At 38.8% G+C, this 22,755-nt stretch overlaps 1 protein-coding gene across 2 annotated transcripts in view; it reads left to right on the forward strand.

Moving 5' to 3' along the window:
* The window catches only part of fggy (FGGY carbohydrate kinase domain containing), a 310,186-nt gene that overhangs the window by 114,799 nt on the left and 172,632 nt on the right, over positions 1 to 22,755 (forward strand). For both annotated transcript variants that reach the window (XM_048601899.1, XM_048601900.1), the window contains one exon: positions 14,551 to 14,666. In XM_048601899.1, the coding sequence (XP_048457856.1) occupies positions 14,551 to 14,666 (116 nt within the window). The remainder of the gene's footprint in view (positions 1 to 14,550; positions 14,667 to 22,755) is intronic.

Consider the following 22,755-nt stretch of genomic DNA (forward strand, 5'->3'; position numbering starts at 1 on the left):
TAATAATACGTATGTTGTTGGTACTGATATGGACAAAACATCTGGATCCTATCTCTCTCACTCCAAGTTTCTCTCCAGTTGTAAGGAGATATGACATCTGCAAATCAGTAAGATTTGAGGACTCGTTGGTTTCCTCCAGTTTTCAAATCAAAAATACATCTGTCCTGAAGCAAACCTGAATGCTAATTACATATGATTGGAAAGGACATCACAAGGGCTTGGGATTGTTAATGGAAAGAAGAAGTCATCCTGTGATCGTATCCTTGCAGCACATACCTGCATTCATTGGAAATACGAGTCAGAGTTTCGGACTTTGATCGTATAACCTGAGCTGTGACCAACATTTCTTGTAAGTGTAATTTTCTTGATAGGAGTACAGGGTACAGAATTAGCCCTAGCATTTTAATCTTGTATTTGCAAATTATTACAACATCTCTCACACTTGCTTGAAAGCAGGCCTTGGTGTATTTTTTTTCTTATGAATTCGTACAGGGAATTGTTCAGGAAAATACTCAAGGACAACAAGGAAGATAAATAGAAATCTTAATTATAATGTTAATTATGCACTGTTTGCAGCTAATGGTAAAACAGGAATTTAAGTAAGATAATGCATTTAATATTACAAGGGCAGTTTACATCATTTATAAAATTAGACAGCAATGACAAATTAAATTTAATGCAGGCAAATGAGCAATATTTGAAATTGTGTGAAAAATGAACAAGCATTCAATCAACAGAATTGAATTAGTGAAGGGTCATGGTGGAAGGAATCTGGGAGTAGACTTATGTTCTTTCTTTGTCTAGACATGGTGATGCCATCACTATAAGGCTAATAAATTGTAAGATTACTCAGCTTGAACAGTAGAATACAATTCTTCCAAGGTTATTATAATGCATAAATCATATTAGACCTAGTTATGATTATGTTCAATTATGGTCATGTCAGAGAAAGAAAGTACATGTATTAGAAAAGGTGTAAAGAGAAACAAGCACTATATCATATGTTAAGAAAAGAGGCGTCATGAAAAAATAACTAAGCTCACATCATGCAGTTCAGAAAGGTTTCATTGAAGTTTATAAAATTGTAATTGTAAATGTAAATTATTCAACAGCAAGTTGCGTTAGGGTACATCAGCGTGGTAGCACCAAGCATTAATTTAAATAAATATTAGATTTTATTTTACTCCATAGTTCCTAACTAAAATAATCTTAAAAAGTCAGTAATGACAATTCCATTAGGAGAGTATAAGATGAAAGTGGATGTTAGGCTATGAGAAACAAAAACAGAAGTTGCTGGAAAAGCTCAGCAAGTCTGACAGCATCTGTAATTAAACAAAAAGTAATTTTGTATTTGCTGACTAACTTTCAATCCTCATTTCTTTCATCAATTCAAAGTCCATTAAAACTAAACAAATAGTTTTGAAATGTTCCCAGCCATCTGGGAAACTCTGTGACAGTCCATTGATGCAATGATTCTTAAAATACCACCGCCTGCATTCCCCTAATGTGTTTCCAGCATTGGGAGGGCAAGTGATTGTTTGGAGAGACTTCCAGGTAAACCTCTGCAGCCTTCCAACAGGTTCCTAAAGGAACATGCCATGCATATTTAATATGAACTTAATAGGAATTTTGAGTACTTCAACGTGGAGACAGGTTCTTTTCCATCTTGAAGCTTTGCCATCAGTCACCACCAGCTTCAGTGGCTGGGGAATGGTAGCATTGGGGTAATGGTATGGTGCAGTCCTCAATTCAGTTGTGGTTCTGGTGACAATCCATTAATTGACGAGGGTTGGCAGAGTGCCATCCCCTAAGCTATTGCTTGATGGCCTATGCTGGGCTCCTCCTTTCACTGCCTACAGTGAACTGCTCCATTACAGACAAAGTCTAGCGCATTGTTTTTTGTATGCAAATACAAAAGTCAATTTGTATGCAGCAATAACAATGAGATAAATGACCAGTTTTTTTTGTGTTTTTGATTTTAGGAATAAATATTGTCCACAATACAGGGTGAAGCCCCTTGATATTGTTTCTATGCATGATTTGTGATACAAGTCTAAATCAAGAGTTACCTGCTTATGCCAGGCACATACCCAGGTTTGCTAAAAGCTTAGCACAATAAAAACAAATGAATTAGAGGTTTGGCATTGGATGTGTGTGTCTGTCGAATGCCAGGTGGAGAAGTCAGGCAGCACATTAAGTCTCATATTAATTTATTTTCAAGTATCTGAAATGGGCTTTCATTCATTCATTTAATTTCAAGTTTTCTTTCAGTTACAAGCATGAAAAGGAACGGCACATCCGACGTAAAGTATCAGTTGATATTTATCCACACACTATTTTATTTAAATAAGAACCTGGCTGGGCATTAGAGTTTATAATACCAATATATGTCAGCATATTCAAACATAGATTTGTTAATGGGCACTTGAACAACTGGGTGTGGGTGAACTAAACTTGACTAAGTGGCCATTCTCCATTTAAGGATTGTCAGGGCAAGGTTTGATTTTGCAAAACAAAACTCTACTTGACAGAAAGAAAATTCAATTGTACTTTTCTTTCCTTTAACTCATTTTGAAACAGTGGGTGGAACTTGAAGTAGGAGGTGAAGTACCGGCTGCTAACTGAAGAACTGGTGAGAGTTCCATCACCTCTTATCACGGAAGACCACAAATGGCACATAATTAGGTGGTGTCTGGCCTTCCCTAGGATCAAAGGTTAGGAACCGTGTATTTCCTTGGCCCCAAAACCAGATCAACAGTGGCTGCTGCTGGTAGTCAATCCACTCAAGAGTTTCAGGCCACAGGTGAATGATGGCAGAAGGAAGGTTTGACAGGGGAGTGAGGTGAACTGTCAACAGCAAGAGCCCAGGAGTGACTCTTAACTCCCCTCACCCATCCCCGACCCCACCACCACCACACCTGATGCTAGAATTTCCAATCCATGCTGTGTCTGGCAAAGATGGGTTCACCCCTAAAAGTCCTAAAACAAATCCAACAAAAGGTTTGCTTTTTAGACATCCCACATAGCAAGAATCCTGCACACGCTTGGTAAATATAAGCTAAAATGGCATAAAACCCTTAATTGGGCACTAAGTTCCCAATTCAGAACCTCAATTGGCAGTGGAGTAAGACAATTGGTACAGATGTGGGAGGGTAGCAGGGTTGCCACCTAACACCCTGCCACCTAATTAAACACTTCTTGCAGCATCAAATCAGCCTCTTGAGGGCATTAAATTCCAGCCAGTAAATATTTGGTTACTGACCTGAGACCTCTGGAACTGTAATGTTGTAACCACAGGAAACCACACGGCAGCAGTCTACTTGACTTTGCATTAGGCTGACAAGAAATAAAATTGGAATAAAAGTACAAAATTAAGGCATCAAAATCAAGACACAAAAATTCATGTTTACCTTTAAGATGTCATTATAAATGTTAGGCATTTTTGAATTCTGTAACAGTGATAATAACTGTTGCCTCTTCGCCTTTGACAAATGGATGCTTATCTCTGTGTACTGATCAAGGCAAATGCAAAATAAAAAATTAAGTTTTGCCAACATTTATAAGCAATTTTTTTAAACTATGAGTTAGGGAGTGCCAAATCAGTTATCAGATTCCTGTTTTTGTGAAATGGTAAATAATACCAACTGCATTCCATTAATAATCAGGGTCTCAGTATCCACCCAATTAAGAATCAGTGTTTAATCTGATACTGCAGAAGTGTCTGTCGGCATTGACAGTGTGAGATGCATCTGTATATAATGTTACTGTGGCAAATTTGGCACTTAAGCTTCAGACAAATAAAACACGTGATTGTTCTTGTTAAATATTAGTAATAACAGTATAAATGATAAATAGGCTTACCCATATTTAGGTTATTTATCTCTTCTGCTAACCATAATCAATAAACTACTAGAATGGAAAGTGGATTTGTTGTAGAAATGTTGCAGTCATACTCTTATTGAATGGCAGAGCAGATTTGAGGCCCACCACTGCTTTTTTAAATCATTATAAATACATTTATGTCTCTATTCTAGTGTACAACAGACCCAGCCTTATAATATTATAACAAAGGTTAATAAAGTAGTTGAGTAAATTGACATTTTAAGATTATATTTGTACCAATTCAGTCACTAAACCAATTATATATCAGCACACAATCAGTTATTGTTTTTCTTTTTGTCACATTAAGAAGTCATGTGATGACTGAAAAATGGACAATGTATTTGGCTGATTAGCAAGAAGGCTCCTACGAAAAGTGCATTATGCGTTCTTTATTTATGAGGCCAAACTTAATAAGGTGGCCCTATATTTGCCATATGGACAATAGTGACAGATTCCTTGAAAACTGAGCTGACTTTGGTTTAAAGCCAAAGGACAGTATTTCCTTACTTATTTCCAGACAGACCATTTTGAAATGGTCAATAATTAAACCAACTAACTCCATCAAACAGGCCCAGATATTTTAATTGCTTCACTGTCACAAACTCATACAACTGTAAAAACAGAAAATATTGTCTGATTAGTTTTGTGCAATCAATTAGATTTCACAGCTATCTGGAATTTAATACATCCTTTAAGAAGACTGAAAAAGCTGTCAGCCTCAATTTGATATTTCTGCATCTACCATTTCTCACCTTTATTGTAAGGCAGACATCAGAAGCCCAGTATATTTTATGTCATACTAAATGATTTAAATAATAACACAAAACCGGACATAAAATGAGCCATGGTGTTCTGAAATCTCACTACTGCAATATTACAAAATACTCATTTAGTAGTGCAGAACTCAAGTACACAATTTGCACTCATCAGGGCAATTGGTAACAATACCATTTTAAAGGGAAAACCATAATTTATACTCTGAGAAGAGAATACTGTTGGGTGGCAAGCAGACACTGTTTAGTTCATGCAATCTCATGAGAATATATTGGTTAATGATAATTAACAGTTAACTGCCAGTCCCTGCTCTAATTTTAAACCAGACAGGTTGACTTGGATTGATCAAGACATTGCTTTGAAAAATAAACCAGTGACGTCTGTCACCTGTTTTGCTGAGGTGAAACAGATACAGTGCATGTACATGTTCTTTTTGTCGGTGAAGAATAGGGCCCTGTAAATTAATGTATGCAGCTTTCAGCATGTGGATATGCCCCACACTGACTGGCAATCCTGAACTGGTTATCAACATAATTCTTTGCTCACTTAGGATTATCGCCAGATGTTGTCCAATTGCAGAAAGAAAGGTTCTCATATAATTAGTAATGTTCAATAATTAGGCATCTGTGTAATTTTCAAAAGGCCTTTTGTACGATGGATTCTTAACTATATGGTAAAGGTCAGAGCAGATGGAGTTAGTGGATAAGTAGCAGAATGGACAGGAAAATGGCTACAAAACAAAAAAATACAGAGAGTGTGGGAGAAAATGGGAAGTATTGAATCACACAGATTAGCTGGAACCACTGTTGATCAGAATTTACATCAATGGTTTGTACTCATGAATCAGAAGTATAATTTAAAAAAATTGCACACAACCATTACTGGAGACTTAATACTGGGGAAGACTACAAAAATAAATACAAGGAAAAGTTATTAAAACTTCTGAAAGGGTGTGTGATTGGAAAATTAATTTCAGATTATTTAAGTAGTAGAAAAAAGACCACTTACTCCTTAAAGAAACAAATTGCAAAAACGTTAAAGGACCAAAGGTTAGCTAGGGTATATATTCATGTTATTAAAAGTAACATTGGGGTTTAATATGACCAATAAAAAATTGCAGCCTAAGCTCTGGAACTGACTTCTGGGAGAGAAAAATCTGAAGGATGCAACCTCAGCCCTTCCCATGATAAGGTTTCTCCTCCAAACTAATGATCCTAAAGTGAATGGGCTCTCCATATTTTAACACATTCATGAAGTTTCTGAGGACTCCTCCATGTTGAGGCTCTCACTTTAGTGACTCACCTCTGATCCAGTGATCCTTGGCTGTGGATATTCACATTCTTCCAACCACCTCAAGAGCCTGTCTGTCATCCAGTTCACAGACACAGTCTCTTAACTGCCAGAAGACTATTAGATTTTGGGGGTTTGTGATTACAGTTATCTAAATATAGGCAGTCAACCATTTGCAAGGAACTTTCAGATATTTATTGAGTTTGTTAAGAAATAGCAATTTAGATATAAATTGTTGGTTAACTATATCAGATGTTAAGTATATAATTGTGATAACTGAGGATGGTTCACTGGTTCGCAAAATGTGTCGGTCTCATTAAAGTTTTGAAAGCAGCATCGTACCCTGTAATGGAAGTATTAGGGGTCTCTTCCCCAGGTCTTCCACCTCCTCCTCTTGTCCATCTTTCATCCAGAGAAGTTAGCTCCCTCCTGAAGAGTGTCACCCACAAAGGCTGGCTGACAAGGACCGTCCCCTGCCCCTGGGCACTTGTTGATATATCCTACTTTTAGGGACTGTTAGAGAATGCTGCGTCAGTCAGTTGGGAGCTGCTCATGATGCTGTGATAAATGTTGCCCTGTTGCCCAGCTTTATCTGAGGATTAGTTTACCATTCTTTAAAAAAACAAAGCTTTATTTTCTCAAGCAATGCATTGATGATAGGTACATGTGGCGCCAGGTGAATTGTTGATGCTAGTTCAGTGGCCATCGTGACCTCAGTGATTGTTGTGACCTTTTCCTTTGTTTTTTATGATTGAAATTCAGCAAGCTGGTTACTGCAGTTAAATGAAATTTCATGCTACATAGGAAATACTAGGAAAATTAAGTTTTAAAGGGACCTCAATTTTCAACAGTTCCCCATTTCAGACAAAAATATTCTTATTCACTTACAACTGATTCTTAGCTATCTATTTTTAAAGTACAAGTTTAGTTCCCCAATTTCTTGATCATGCATCACAGGTAACATTCTGAAATTATTAAAACTGTTAGTGTCAAACTTTGGGCAGCTATTAAACATAAATTCAACATCCTCACTAAGGGGTTTGACAGATATTAGATACGAGGTCATATCAAGTGTGCTGTCCTAATTTTTGAACTTTTGTTTTGTATCATTGTTCCACTGGACCATTTTAACTAGATGTTCTTCTGAGGCACTGGTCCTATCCAGGATTGATTTGAAGTTCAGGGATAATGGGGAGATTGGATGGCCAAATTGAGAAATGACCTTTAAGGCCCCATTCCATATTGAGATCTTTATTTCTGTTCTGTTATGTTACAAATGGACACGGTAACCTAAAAGTGACTTTCTATTATAGTTTCTTCTTGGGTTGGAAACAGAATGTAGGCTAGCCAGTGATATAATATTATAACCGTATTTCATTTTCTTGGCATCGTCATGCAGTAGATGCCCATCTGGAGATATACAAAATGTCCAACAGAACAACAGATTATGCTTGCACTTAAAAGTTTCTCCACCTCTCCCTTCACCTGTATCTGTCTTATGGATATTTCTTATTAAGTATTTCCAAACCCTCCATCTCAATCCTTAGCCTTTGATTGTCCCAACCCAAACTTCATTTCATTTTCATTTTTACCTCCTCTCACTAATACCACTTTGATCATTTAACAAATATTTTCTTGCTCTTCAGGCCACAATAGCCATTTTGTCAAGGAGGTGTACATGTCTGAGATCCATTCTTTAGTGTATTTTCACCATGCATTCCCTCAAGTTAGTTACTTCAGATGAAACAAATCACTTCTGCATGCTTTACACCAGTATCCTAAAAAAAAGGTTGAGTTTAAAGTGACACCAATTTCCAACAAGATTCCATATTTTGATGTATCTCTGACCTTTTTGTAGTTGAGCACTAGAGATGACCTTGAAGTGGGGGTTCTGAGGATTTTATGGAATCCAGCCTCATGTTTCCATGTATGGAGAAGTCCAAGACTAGAGGCTGAAAATACAATGTAATCACAAAATAAGGAGGAATTACTTTACTCGGAGTGATGAGATGGAATTTGCTACTACACAGAGTGATTGAGGTGAATAACACAAACAAACACATATACTTCATAAAAAAACAAGTGAATAGAAGAAGATGTTGATCCTGTAGATGATGTAACTAGAATGGGAGGAGGCTCATATAGATCATAAAGACCAGAATAGACTGGTTGGGCTGAATGTCCTGTTCCTGTGCTATAAATTCTATGTAATTCTATGTAATTGGTAGACTGGCATCAAAGCTAGCTTACCAACAATGACAAAAATAACATGCACTTAAGATCGTTTCATATTGCAGGTTTGCTCCCAGGAAGTGTACCACTGAAAGCAAGCACGCAATAAAAACACCCAAATGTTTCAACAGTCAAATGTAACAAATACTTTCCGAGTCCCAGAACTGTGGGTTTTGCCTTATTTCTCCAATTGAAGCTTTCCCCAGTGGGCAACATAAAGAACACATTATTTACTGGGAGGTGGGGAAGGTGCAGGTAAGGCTGAAAACAGCCAAAGAACTCAGCCATGCAGTGGAAGGAAAGCACTTGCTGAAATTAATGGACCTCATCAACGTCTGTTAGATCTATTTTCCATCAGACTGATGGCCAAATGGGCAACTTGGTTGGCAGACAGTAGAAAGCTTCAGCATAGGAGGCCGTACTGGGGAGGCCTAGCCAATTGGGAAGGGAAGAAAGGTGGGCAAACGGAAGGCTGGTGAATGGAACTGTGAGCTCTGAAGGTCACCTTGAGGGCTGGAACACCCTCCTGTTGGCTCACATGAAGTGCAGAAATTGGTACTTGATTTGCAGACCTAGCTGGTCCCATCTGTTTTAATGCCAACTTTCCATGTTGTCAAAAAAGGCAGTGGGTTTGGGGAGTGTCTATGGAGTCTGCAAGAGTGGGAAACGTAACTGGATTACAGATTTATGCAGGAGCTGAAGTTCCAGTTTCCAGATTGCATGATCAGATGCAGAGATTAAGCCAATGGTTTGTTTGTAGCAGGCCAGGCTTCATACTATCGTGAGGCAAGTTCCCACTTCGAATGCATTTGCCAATCATGAATACTCATTAGTATAGAACTTCTCATAATTACATTTTACGTTCAAAATAAAGTAATCAGTTCACAAGAATCTCAATGTATTGCCCACGTGCGAGTCTATCTCAATGAGTTGGCAGTAGAGTTCTTATAGGATTTTGAATTCACCTACAACATTTCAATCATCTTTACTGATAGTGACATTGGACAATATCCTTTACACTGCATAGCAGGGACAGCCAACTAGGCTCTTAAATTCCACCACTTCTCCCAGAATGACAGGTACCACAATACTAATATAAACATTTAGTAAAGGAGGAATGCAAATACTCATTGTTATTTAATCTGGAATAAAGAAATGACTTGACTCCCTTGTAATCATTAATGCATTCAAATCATAAACTGTGTTAATGCATTCACCTCTCTGAGTCTCATTAAACAATGACAATACAAAAATCAGTAAAGTGAAGCCGATATAATGTGAAGTATTTACAAATGGAATTTAATTTTAAGAACATCTTTTTGCACTTGCTAGGTCTTATGTTATTGACGTTGGAGCTGGGCAGGAAAAATGTGTCCCTGATAAGGGAAGTTATTTTATAGTATGCCGTACCTGCTGCATTGCCAACTAATTGCAGGTTTCACCACTCAAAAAGTTCCTCTGTTGGGTGATCATGTGTGTCTTCTGTGCATGCTGTTGGCACTTTAAATTTTAATTGTAATCACACAAGAACCAACAAAAAGCAAGAGAGTCAAAATGGTGCTACAAAAAAAAACACCTCAGTGTGTGCATTAGTGGCATCTTGGAGATATTTTCCCCCTATTTATCTCTTTATGCCATCATGCCTTCCCTCCTGTCCGTTATTTTCAAGATTGGGGGTGGAATGATAGTTACTGAGGTTATCAACTTGTGCCACCAAAAATGGGCATGGGCTTAATATTTTATCATCTTGCTATGGTAACTCCTAAGTCATCCATGCAAGTCAGTAATTCGTTTGTGTTTGGTGTCACTGTTGCTTTTACACATTGACGTTCCTTGGCAACTTTGCTATAACTGTGAATTGAGATCAGTAACATAAGTAGGATAAGTGGGTGGCATAGTGGCTCAGTGGTTGGTACTGCAGTCTCACTACACCAAGGACATGGATTCAGTTCCACCCCCAGACGACTGTCTATGTGGAGTTTGCAAATTCTCCCCATGTCTGTGTGGGTTTCCTCCATGTGCTCCGGTTTCCTCCCACAGTCCAAAGAATATGCAGGTTAGGTGGATAGGCCATGCTAAATTTCCCATAGTGCCCAGGGATATACAGGCTAGGTTGATTAGCCATGGGAAATGCAGATTTACAGGGGCAGGGTTGGGGGTTGTGCGGACTGGGTAGAATGCTGTTTAGAGGGTTGGTGTGGACGTGATGGGCCAAATGGCCTGCTTCCACACCGTAAGGATTCTGCGATTCTATATCAATGGGAGCAATTAGTTTGCTGGGGAGTTTTAAGGCAGATTGACATACTGGAGCAGGAAAAGGTCATTTTGTTTCCAGTCCATAATTGTATTAATTTTTCTGCTGCTACCCTGTCAGGAGTGACATTATCAGGATGGATATGGGAGACTGCCATGACTATATTTACCCATAAAAACTATTTGTCTCTGAGCTCTAATTTAAACAGTATTTCGAAGGTATATTTTGCCAGCCTTCAACTGCAACATAATGTCAGCAAAGGAAGTGCAATCTGCAATTTACTAAACGATATGCGAAAACAAAACACAGCAATGCATTTGTCAGGAATAACTTGTGCTGAGTTTTGCAGAACCTCTTAACACATTTATGAAGCATGTGTTGACTTGTCTGGAACATACATTCTTATAAAGAATAGCATTTTACTTTGCAGGTGCAACATACAGCGCCTCAGTCTGTTTAAAATTAGGAAATAAATTACTGCAATTATTTGGCATTCCACTGTGCGCTTCTGGTTTATTTCGGGAACTGTTAACTCACTGATAGAAGAACTGACACTGTGCAAAAAATGGTGCTGGAATGTGATAATTCCCAGTCACAACCAGAACTGCAGCCTGATTACCCTTCTGTACTGACATAAAAAATCCATGAAAATCACAAGATTTCATTTCAAGATGTAAGAATCTGTTTATCGATGAGCGTTGTTTATTTTCTGACCTTGCAGCTAGCAGTATTCACTGTTTACTGTTTCACAATTTGTTCTACAATAGTATTTCTTATTTCTTCTCTCTTATCTTGATTCTTTCTTCCACTCCCACCTACATTCTTCTCGGAGGAGTAATCCTGATGAGGGACCAAAGATTTACACATAGAGGCAAGGAGCTTATCTTAGATGTTAAATGAATTCTTTGCATTGTTACCTATGAGGGAGGTGATGCCCAGGCCATGGTAACAAAGGAGGAAACTCAATCACGAAACAAAGTTTAAAATTGATAAGGAGGTGATATTGGAAAAGCTGTGAGTGTTTAAAGTTAAGGAAATGGGATCGGATGCTATACATCCAGGGATATTGAAGGAAGTAAGAGTGGAAACTGCAGAGGCATAGCAATAGTCTGTCAAATTGCCCTGAATTAGCAGTTGGTGCTAAAGGATTGTTTTCTCTTGGAAAGGAAAAGAGGAGATTTGATAGGAGTTTTCAAAATCATGATGGGCTTGGGAGAATCTTTTCCCACTTGTAAATGGATTGAAAACCAAACGGCTCAATTTTAAAGTGCCTTGTGAAAGAAGCAAATGAGATGAGAAAAATCTTTTTCACACAGTGATTGGCCCAGGCTTGGATTGCACTGCCTGGAAAGTGTTTAAGGCAGATTCAGTTAAGGTATTCAAGGGGGCATTGAGTGACTATTTATAACTTGTAAACAATGTGCAGAGTTAGGGGGAAATGGCAGGAGTCCAACACTAAGTCAACATGCTCAGAGAGCTGAAGCAAACATAATGGGTCAGTGCTCCTTCTGCATTGTAACAATATTGTTGGAATCTATAGCTCAGGCAGTATTCACTACACGTGGTTTTCCTTGGTGCTAACAAACATTTCCATGGAATTTTGATGTGCCCATTCCTCTCAATATGAGTTCTTATTTGAATCCTGCCATTTGATTTCCAAACAATTCAATTTGGATAGCTGAAAGAAAGCAACTGAAAATTGTGTAGCCTGGAAACTGTGGGTTAAGACAAGATTGATGTTGCAGTGCCTAGGACTTCACGCGGTTCTGCTGATTGGGATGGAAGACAGGGGAGACCCAATCTTTCCTTCAGGATCATGGAGGAGCAGTAACTGTATCAACAATGAAAACTGTACGTTGATACTTTATTATTGCGCAACCAGTCTTTTCTGGACTTTCCAACACTACAAAAGCACTTCATCTTTCTAGGTGATACTGACGCCCATATATCTACTATTTGAGAGAGATAGTAGGGACTGCAGATGCTGGAGAATCTGAGATAACAAGGTGTAGAGCTGGATGAACACAGTAGGCCAAGTAGCATCATAGGAGCAGGAAGGCTGACGTTTCTGGCCTTCAGATTTTCAAATCATGGGTGATAAAAAATCATTTTGCAAAATCAGAATACTGTCTCAGCAAATAGCACAGGCAGCTCCTCACTTTAGTAATGGTAGGGGCTCTGGTCACTAAGTTGGATTCTGGGGAGGAGGCAATGTTTCCATGGCTGGGAAAGAAACCCTGAAGCAACAGGCCAAACAAGGAATTGGATCACAGCACCCAAAGACAAATGCCTGGAGTCTGGTTCCATAACTGTGGTAGCAATGTATCAAAAAGTAATAGAAGCTCACCTGGGGGTCACGATGAGTGAATGCATCCTTACTGTGCCTTTCTTATTTGCCACACCACTGATCTCTCACTTTGCTCAGTACACAAGACTCACATCATGCTTTCCAAAGCACTCCCTCGCCGAATAATCACTAGAGGATAATGTTGCCAAAACCTGCTACTACATGGGACACAGATGAGGATTTTGGTGGGGCAGCACACAGCAGCATGCTGATAACTATGTATATTTAGGTGCTTGGGCATTAACAGGCCTGCTGGCCCCTTTTATTACTGTTTTGCAGCATGGAAGATTCAGGCTTAAATTAAGCAGAATGTATAGCACGGAAGTTGGAATTGGATCCTTTTCATCATAGGAGTAAGCGCCAACACAGGGATGCTACTGTTGGACTGACTCAAAATAAAACATTTGGCAGGCACTATATCAGCCTCCGCTGCAGCCCAGGCTGTCATACAGCCTTGGTTCACTCCCATTTAATCCAGATCTTTAGTACATCAAGGGGCACAAAAGCTTCTATAGCAGTCTGGCAACTTGTGCACAGTCAACTTACCAAGATTACTAAGGTATCACATCTCTGGAGCGCTGTAGAACATATACCCACTGAACTTTTGCAGGGGGCAGCATTTATGCTCCTACCAAAGACACTCTTTCAGTGCTCTTCTTTTTGTTTCTTAGCCAGCCTACCCAACTACTATCACCCATGCCAAAGCGGTACAATGTAGAATCAAACTTTGAAGGCCCAGAACTGGTGAAGGTCATTCTGAAAGACCACCTACAGTGCCCCTTTGAAATTCAGTAGCCTTCCATCAGCCATGCTGCAATCATTGGGATAGCACTGTGCACAAGCACTAGGCCAGGCAAAAACTTTTCCAGACAGGTACAAAGGGAAAGTGCATAGGGCAATTTGTTCATTTTTGTTTGTTTCACTGGATGTATTGTTGCATATAGCTGTTCTTTGAAGTTTCTTGTTGGTCACCTTTGTTACTGAACGTTAGGTAAGGAGTGATTGCGATTGGGAATGAGTAATGGATGTGAGGGTGGTGATTTGTGGGTCCACATTGACATGTGGAGAGGTATTTGCGCAGGAAGCAGAACTCCACAGTCTGCTGTCTGATGCTCTGTCCAGTTTCATGGGGTCCAGGATAACTCTATTATACCTTCTTCTGTTCCTTCTCCTCCTGAGTTTGCTGTTCGTTTTCCCTCTTTACAGAGCTTTGTGTTTTCCATTTTCTCTACTTCCTTTATTCCATTTCCAAGGTCGAATGGTGGTGTCCTTCTGCGGCTATATTCCTAAACTTCCTCGCTCATACCAACTGTGCCTAAGGAAAAGTCAATGAAAATAATGAACCTTCAATATTTAATTATGGCACGCTTCTGTCCCACCTTGCAGCTGTATGCTGACTTTCCAGTCTGGCTTCACAACAACTGGTTCAGCTGTGTGACATGAGGAGAGCATTGGTTTAAGTTCTTCGGGTACACTGAGATGAAGGACCTGCTTATGTCTTCCTTGTTCATTTGGATTGCGTGGCCATGCAGAAATCAACCAATCCACTCTTAATAAGTGGTACAAGGCTTCTGTCAGAGTGCTACGTGAATCAGTTTTGTGCTCTTTATGATCTGGAAATTTTTAATTGAAGAATACAGCTTCTTTACATTATACTTTATCAATTACTGCATCTCTCTGTAATGTTAAATTTGAGAGCAATATATTCACATTTGTTAATGACTTTCCTTGGATATAGGCAAGTTATAGTTTTCTTCATCTTTTATTCTAGATCTCTATGTACATTGACTTGTAAATGGACCTACTCTGCAGAAAAAGGCTGGACTGATTGTTTCTGGAAACAGATTGGACTTGCAGACTTAGTAGCCAACAACTACTCTAAAATAGGTATGCAATAACAGTTGTTACCATAAATGTGTTTATTTGGGTATTTTAAAATAGGATATTTTGTACTTGAAAGCTGTTTGTCATATAATGTAGATTTGTGGCTCAGTGCTGCAGCTATATATAGTTCCTATAATCAAACAAAATTCCTTGCCCTATGCTTCAAGTATGGAAGATTCTCTGACGCATTCATGTTGGTACAGGCTCCCTCCAGTTTGCTGATCAGGAGAATAGTTTCCATTATTTTGAAAGGGTGCCAGTTAGAAGTATTTTAGATCTATTATTGGTTTAATAGCAAGATTCAAAAATCCAAGGTTTGATAATCCAACAACATAAACAAAAATATACTTTCACAAATCAATATTGGGATTTTGATGGTTTCAATACATTATTCTCATTGGTTGAAGCCTGGGATAAAGTTTTTCTCAACCAATTAAAATCTAAATTGAAAACATACTGGCATTCCAATCGGAATAACATGTGTCAGTGTGATCTTACACAGTTTAATCTGAGTGCCATTTCAAAGGCTGATTTTACCTCATGGCTGGAGCCACTAGAAAATTATAGTTGTGCATTTATCATGGGTACAGTCCTGTTCCATTAAAATTGTACAGTCTCCACAAGGATAATCTCACTTCACTTCTGACTTGCCATTTTCAGTTAATGTCTGATGTTGTTGCTCTGGGAATAGAATTGTGCTGTGTGACATGGATAAAATTTTTGATGTCACAATATTATGCCAAGACTTCCGCTCCTTGTAGTTCTTATATTCGTATTGTATCCAATGAAAATTTTCTTCCGACCAAATTTGAGTAGTAATCCTATCTGAAATTTTAACCAAGCTTTCTTCACTTATGAAGTTCCAACATGTACTGAATTAATTTCATACTTTCTAGCATTTGCATTTTTTTTACTTAATGCTAGCAAATTTATGTGTCTAAGTGTTAGTTCCCGTGAATTCCTAATACAAGCTGAAACTTCTTTCAGAAACGACAACATCATATATCTTTTACCATCCTGAATGAAACTTGAGCACATATTTAATGCTCTCTTAACTTTTACTGTCCTATATCATGGCAGTCATATACATTATTAAAGGAATAAGTTGCTATTTGAAAAATGTAGCCTTCATTTAGTAAGAATGGCATCAAATACCTGTCAGAAAATTCTGTGCTGTGACAATCCTATGACTCTATGAAATTATTTACTGTTACTTTGATAAATCAGCCCATGAACTTGATTTTCCCAATTTTATATGGCATCTGAACCTCTAATTGGATTACTGAATTATCTAGTCACTCATCTAGTCACTGCTATGTAATATTTACAGGTAAATATATATCCTACTAAATAATGTAGATAACTTACATTAATTTGATGTGAGTATTTTTCAGAGGAAAATTTGTTGGAGTAGAAATGTTTTGGTCACTCATTCATAAGCCACAATGACGTGGACACAGGAATCAATCCTTGAAAGATAGACCAAAGCTACCTCAAATGCTGGACCTTGGATCACATTGGAAAAATTTTAATGAGCGGTTAGCACCTGTCATGCCTTCACAAGATATTCATCCTTGTCAAGGAATGTAATTTAGGTAGCCTGCCTTAATGGTTATGGTCTTCAGCTAATTGTTTGTGAGGGAAAGAGAAGAGGAAGCTGCTGATCATGACCCACCAGCAGTTCTGCAAAGTGTTTCACCTGGATTTGTTTTAGAAAAGAACTCATATTTTGTGAATGTTTCCTTTTAAGATATCAGCCACCACAGAGAAAGCTACATAGAAAGGGTACAGTGCCTGTTGCATTAAGGGTATTCCAAATTCAACAATACGCATGAAAGTAGATAATAGGCCTTTTGTTGACATAGTAAAAGGGCCTAACATCTGGTGTCCAGTAGCAATGCCTGAAAGGTTGCAATGAGTATTTGAGTGCATTTCATTTATCTTTGGGGTGAGGGATAAAATCTCATAAAGCTGTTACTTTTCTTGCTCTTGTTCTGTCCAGAAAACAGAGGATGCAGTGCAATTTCTACACCAATGTTTCCTGTTAGATAATATATAACTGTTTGACAAAAGTTGGAGAACATTTTGGTGACCAAAACTGAAATATTTGAAGTACCTCCACAGAATACAAAACATGAGCAGCAAAACTGAAAATGAGAATACATAAAATATTTGGGTTCACTGTTAAAAAAAATTAGGCCAACGCTCTGCTGTACACAATATCCTTTCAGCCTTTTAGCATGGATTTGAATCAAGAGTCGTGGAATGAAAGTATGTTTTCTGCTGATTGGAGGAGAACTCTCCTGTAATTAAGTTTCCCATTAACTTCCTATTTCTGTATAATTGTCGGTACACAACCTCCAATTCCAAACAATTGATCACTAAATTGACAATTTCATTTGAAGGTGCACAAATAACCCCTTATTCAGGCAGTGAATAAACCAACAAGAACAGGAATTGTCCTATTTTAAGTTTGGAATAGAAGTATATTGTAAAGGTAGCATAAACCTTATTCCCTACATAGCACAGCCATTGCCTTTGCAATTTGTTGCGTCAGAATTTTGAATTTTCTAACATTCCCTGTTCTTTTCTGCTATTTTTTAAAATCATACAGATGAGCTATTGGTGAGTTATTGTTCTCACCAATCAAAGTTGAGAAAATAAGTGTATCACGTTTTATCCAATTTTCACAATGAATAACTGTTGGCAATTTAGTAATTAGCTCCTGCCATCTTGCTGAAGTTTGAACAGCAGGTAACAGGCAGCTGATTTTGTATTGGCAGAAAAGAATTTTACCAAATTTCAAAATTTATACTTTTGCTTGGAAATTTGATTTCAGGACACAATTGCATCTCAGTGCATGTGACTAGAAATGTGGTTGCCTGGAAACTATGTTAAGTATCCCGAATATTATTCTCCAAGTGGAATGTACTACATTGAGAACACATGGCACTTTGGCCTTTTACAGTTGATACAGCACATTTGGGAAGAATTGCCTCCTGGGCAATTTCAGATTGTTCCTCATTTGTTCACTGTATTTTTTTATATAGCTGGTCTGCAATAGCAGATATATTATCCCTTTCTATTCTGTAACAAAATTTCCCAAAATTACAGTTTAAGGAAAAAGGATACTGTCATTCAATTATGAACTTGAGTTGAATTATTCTGACAAGCACAGAAGTAAATTATTTCATTTGTTTATGATTACGGATAGCTTTTGAAGTCCACACAGGCTTATTTTCATATACTGTTACGAAATAATTAATTATTGCTGGTGAATATTATGAAATAATAAAGAAGTGCACAAACTATTAATTTGTTTTTTAAAGGTGGTGGCATGTTGAGAGGAGGACCTTTGCAAAGGCATTCTGACAATTCTCCAGATAAATTTAGTGAAAAAAAGCATAATTTACATTTTATAATTGGTCTATTTGTGTGCAATTCAGGTACCTCTAATTGAAATATGGGTAGTGATCCATTATTCTAGATCTCCACCCACTGTAGATCACACCCAATATGCTATGAAGAGGATTTTATTTTTAAGGTGTGCTAATATGAAACAGGAGGAAATTAATATCACTATTGGTTTGGAGCCAGGATATTAGCATATGTGTGCACCTGAAATATATACTCATGCTGTTAGGCATACTGAATGTTATTAAATTACATAGCTTATTGCATTCAGCCTCTTCATTTCTTAAATGCTTTTAATGATTTTTCTTCAGTTATTTAAGCTATCATGATCTTCTTGCTAATTGTTTTAAAAAATTTCTTGATCTCCAGTGCCAATCAGGTTTCTAAAAACAAATAACCCATCTGAAGTGTTTGAAAGAACTAAAATGGGGAAGAACATGAGTCATGTTAGGCTGCATAACGGAGGCCCATGTCCATCCATTAATATTCACATTCTTATCTACAGATATGAAGTAATATATTTCAGTTTAAAAAAAACAGTTGGTGGACATGAAGATTCTTCTGCCCAAAAGAGACTGGAACAGTAGTTTCTAAGGGCAGTGGGCCTGACCTCACCAAGTATTCACCTTCCGCAAAACAAGAAAGCAGCTATTTGGCTGTTTTTTTCCTGAGGTTGGTGAACTGAGTCCTGGAATTTCCTGACTCTGCCCACCCACCTTAGGAGTGAAATTCCAGACCACGTTCTCTGCTAAATTCTCAGAGATTTGCTTCAACACGACGATCTGTCAAAGTTTGCTGAACTGAAACTGTTCTGTTGTTTCTGTTTTGCACAAATTCTCAGTACGGTCTGCAGTGCCAAGCAGAAAACGAAGGTTAATTCAACCTCATTGTAATTAACTTTCTGTTCACTGTTTGCTTCATAGCTGTTCAGTTCATAGCAACCTTGGGTCACACGGCATTTCTTGGGGCCAGTTATCCAACAATACAGCACTTCCTCATTACTGTCCTGGAGTGTCAACCTAGATTTTAGATTGAAACTTCAATTCATAACCTTTTGAAATACCATGGAAGAGCTGGTAACCTTTTCAAGAATTATTGTTACATTTGTGACAGTTTTCATAACTTTTAAATCCCCCTACATACAATTTTGGATTACTAGTGTTCTTTCTGAACACACTTAATTCTGCATCTGGAGAATTTTAAATTTATGATCATGAGAAAACTTCATTACATAGGGTACAAATAGCATACCATCCTTTGTGTCAGAGTTTCTCCTGATTTGTATGATAATTTCTAGACTTGCATTTAACCGTTATAAATTTTTGCTTTTGATTGGAAGTCACCTGATGAAGGAGCAGCGCTCTGAAAGCTTGTGACTTCAAATAAACCTGTTGGACTATAACCTGGTGTCGTGTAACTTCTGAATTTTTCCTTTAACAGACCTTCCGTTTTGTTCTTTTTTTCATTCTCCTTAATTTCACCTAGATAAAAGCTATTACATTTATAAATTTTCTCAATGCTGATGAATGATCATCAACCTGAAATGTTAGCGGTTTCTCCCCACAGATGCTGTCAGACCCATTGAGTGTTTCCACTGTTTTCATTTCAGACTTCTAGCATCTGCAGCAGAGTAGTTTACTCTTGATGAATCAAATGTTAGTTTCTCTTGGGTTAAACCCAGCATGATGACCTTTTTAGTGTATGAATTAGATCTAACAAACAAGACAACTTTATTGAATAAAATGCAACTTTAAAGTGATTGATTGATTGTCATGTGTACCATAGTAGAGTGAAACGCTTTGCTTATGAGCAGTACAAGCAGATCATAGTAAGCAAGGATGTACAGATCAAAGAGACTTAGAAATTGCACAGGGTGTGCACTAGGCGAGGTCAACATTAGCAAGAGCAGTACTATTTGAGGCTAGAGAGTCCATTCATCAGTTTAATAACAGCTAGGAAGAAGCTGCTCTTGAATCTGCTGGTGCGTGTGTTCAAGTTTTTGTATCTTCTGCCTGACGGAAGAGGTTTTAGGAGATCACTACTGGGACGATGGATCTTTGATGATGTTGGCAGCCTTTCACGGCTGCAAGCCGTATAAATTGGCCTGTGGATGGAAGGTTGACTTCCGTGATGATTTGGGCTGCGCACACCACCTTCTTTAGTTTCTTATGGTCTTGGTCAGAGCAATTGCCATACCAGTCCGTTATGCACCTGAATAGTATGCTTTCACTTGTACATCTGTAGAAGTTGGTGAGGGACATTATGGACATGCCAAATTTCCTGAGCCACCTCAGGAGGAAGAAGCATTGTTGTGCCTTCTTAACCGTCACATCTACGTGGGAAGTCCAGGACAAGTTGTTGGTTATCATCTCTTTGGGGAACTTGATGCTCTCCATCCTGTCAACATCAGTTCGGTTGATGGAGATACATTCTGTCTGAGCTGAGTATGAGTCATTGCATCACACTAGTTTTTACAATTGAGTTCTGCAGTCTTACATATTGATACCTATCTTTCTGTGGCACTGAAAACCTAAACAGTTTGAAAATCTTGAGGTTCACTTGCAACTATGTTTTTTACTTCACTTGTGTTTTGCACTTGCAATTTTAGAGCATAACAGTCATCATTTAATTTTTTGGCAGTGTTGTACCATTTAACAATCTATGACTGTATGAAACTAGCTTAAAATGTTCACAGTCATAAGCACAATTTTTTTTTATATGTTGCAAGTTTTTATTTATCCTGTCTGAGTATGCTTCCATTCACAGAACCCGATGACTCTAGATGGGAAAGAATGTGAAGTGGTAATTCTGTGTCAGCTGTTGACATTGTCGTCTAAGTTGTTAAATATTCCTATCACCAATTATAATTGTTATTAAGTTTACTTATGGTAAATTTAGATGGTAATCTAATTAAGAGAAGTATGATAGCAATCTTAAGTTCTGCTGAATATGCATCCTGTGCCTCAAGGCAGTTCCAGGCTTTATGTTCTGGGCAACAACAAATGCAAGAGATGTCATTTTGTGAAGGAGTTTACAGTTCAACAGTTGACGTCGTTACTGAGCACCTGTGAGCCTGAGAGCCACGTGAGTAACTCATTTCTGAAGGTGGTCAACCCACAGCTGGAGAGTGTGTAGACAGAGAAGGAATAATTGACTGTCTGTCAGTCAGAACAGGAGGAAGATGCCTCCCACTCTCTAACAAAGATTCAGTTCTGAATACTAATAAAGGTGATCAATCTTATGGGGACTATAAGAAAGAAGTCTGAAGCACCATCTGCGAATCAACAGGAGATGAGAAGAAATGTCAAAAAAGCAATGATGACGGAATATTCCATAGTCAGGGAGCAGACAGCTATTTCTATGGTTGCAGAAATGATTCCAGGACCATTGGTGCCAGGGTAAAGAATATTACTGAGTGGTAAAGCCTTCTAATGAGTGAAGGTGAACATCCAGAAGTGTGATCTGTATTGCCACAAATGAGACAGATGGATGAATGAGATGCTCCAGGCACACATTAGAGAGTGAGGAAATAAATTGAAAAGCAGGATGTCAACGAAACTAATCTTTGGATTACTCTAAATGTCACATAATAGTGAGTAAAGAAACAATGGATAGTGCAGATGAAAATGTGGCTGGAAAGATGATCCAGGAAGGTCCACCCCACCAACCTCTGGATCCAACGCATCATCCTCCGACACTTCCGCCATCTGCAATCCGACCCCACTACCAAAGACATTTTTCCCTCCCCATCCTTATCTGCTTTCCGGAGGGGCCACTCTGTCTGTGACTCCCTTGTCCGCTGCACACTCCCCACCAGCCCCACAACCCCGGGCACTTTTCCCTGCAACCGCAGGAAGTGCTATACCTGCCCCTACACCTCCCCCATCACCCCCATCCCAGGCCCTAAGAAGACTTTCCACATCAAACAGATGTTCACCTGCAATTCTGCTAATGTGGTATACTGTATCCGCTGTTCCCGTTGTGGCCTCCTGTACATCGGGGAAACCAAACGGAGGCTTGGAGACCGCTTTGTGGAACACCTACAATCGGTTCACAACAAACAACTGCACCTCCCAGTCGCGAACCATTTCAACTCCCCCTCCCACTCCTTGGACGACATGTTCATCCTGAGCTCCCTGCAGTGCCACAACTGATGCCACCCGAAGGTTGCAGGAACAGCATCTCATATTTCGCTTGGGAACCCTGCAGCCCAATGGTATCAATGTGGACTTCACAAGCTTCAAAATCTCCCCTCCCCCGACCGCATCCCAAAACCAGCCCAGCTCGTACCCGCCTCCCTAACCTGTCCTCGCACCTATCCACTCCTCCCACCTCAAGCCCCACCCCCATCTCCTACCTGCTAGCCTCATCCCGCCCTTTTGACCTGTCCATCCTCCCTGGACTGACCTATCCCCTCCCTAACTCCCCACCTGCACTCACCTTTACTGGCTCCATCCCCGCTTCTTTGATCTGTCTGTCTCCTCTTCACCTATCTTCTCCTTTATCCATCTTCTATCCACCTCCCTCTTTCTCCCTATTTATTTCAGAATCCCCTTCCCCTCCCCCATTTCTGAAGAACGGTCTCAACCCGAAACGTCAGCTTTCCTGTTCCTCTGATGCTGCTTGGCCTGCTGTGCTCATCCAGCTCTACACCTTGTTATCCCAGGAAGGAAGGTTT

This window comes from Rhincodon typus, chromosome 10 (assembly GCF_021869965.1).
Source record: "Rhincodon typus isolate 14 chromosome 10, sRhiTyp1.1, whole genome shotgun sequence".
Taxonomy (NCBI): domain Eukaryota; kingdom Metazoa; phylum Chordata; class Chondrichthyes; order Orectolobiformes; family Rhincodontidae; genus Rhincodon; species Rhincodon typus.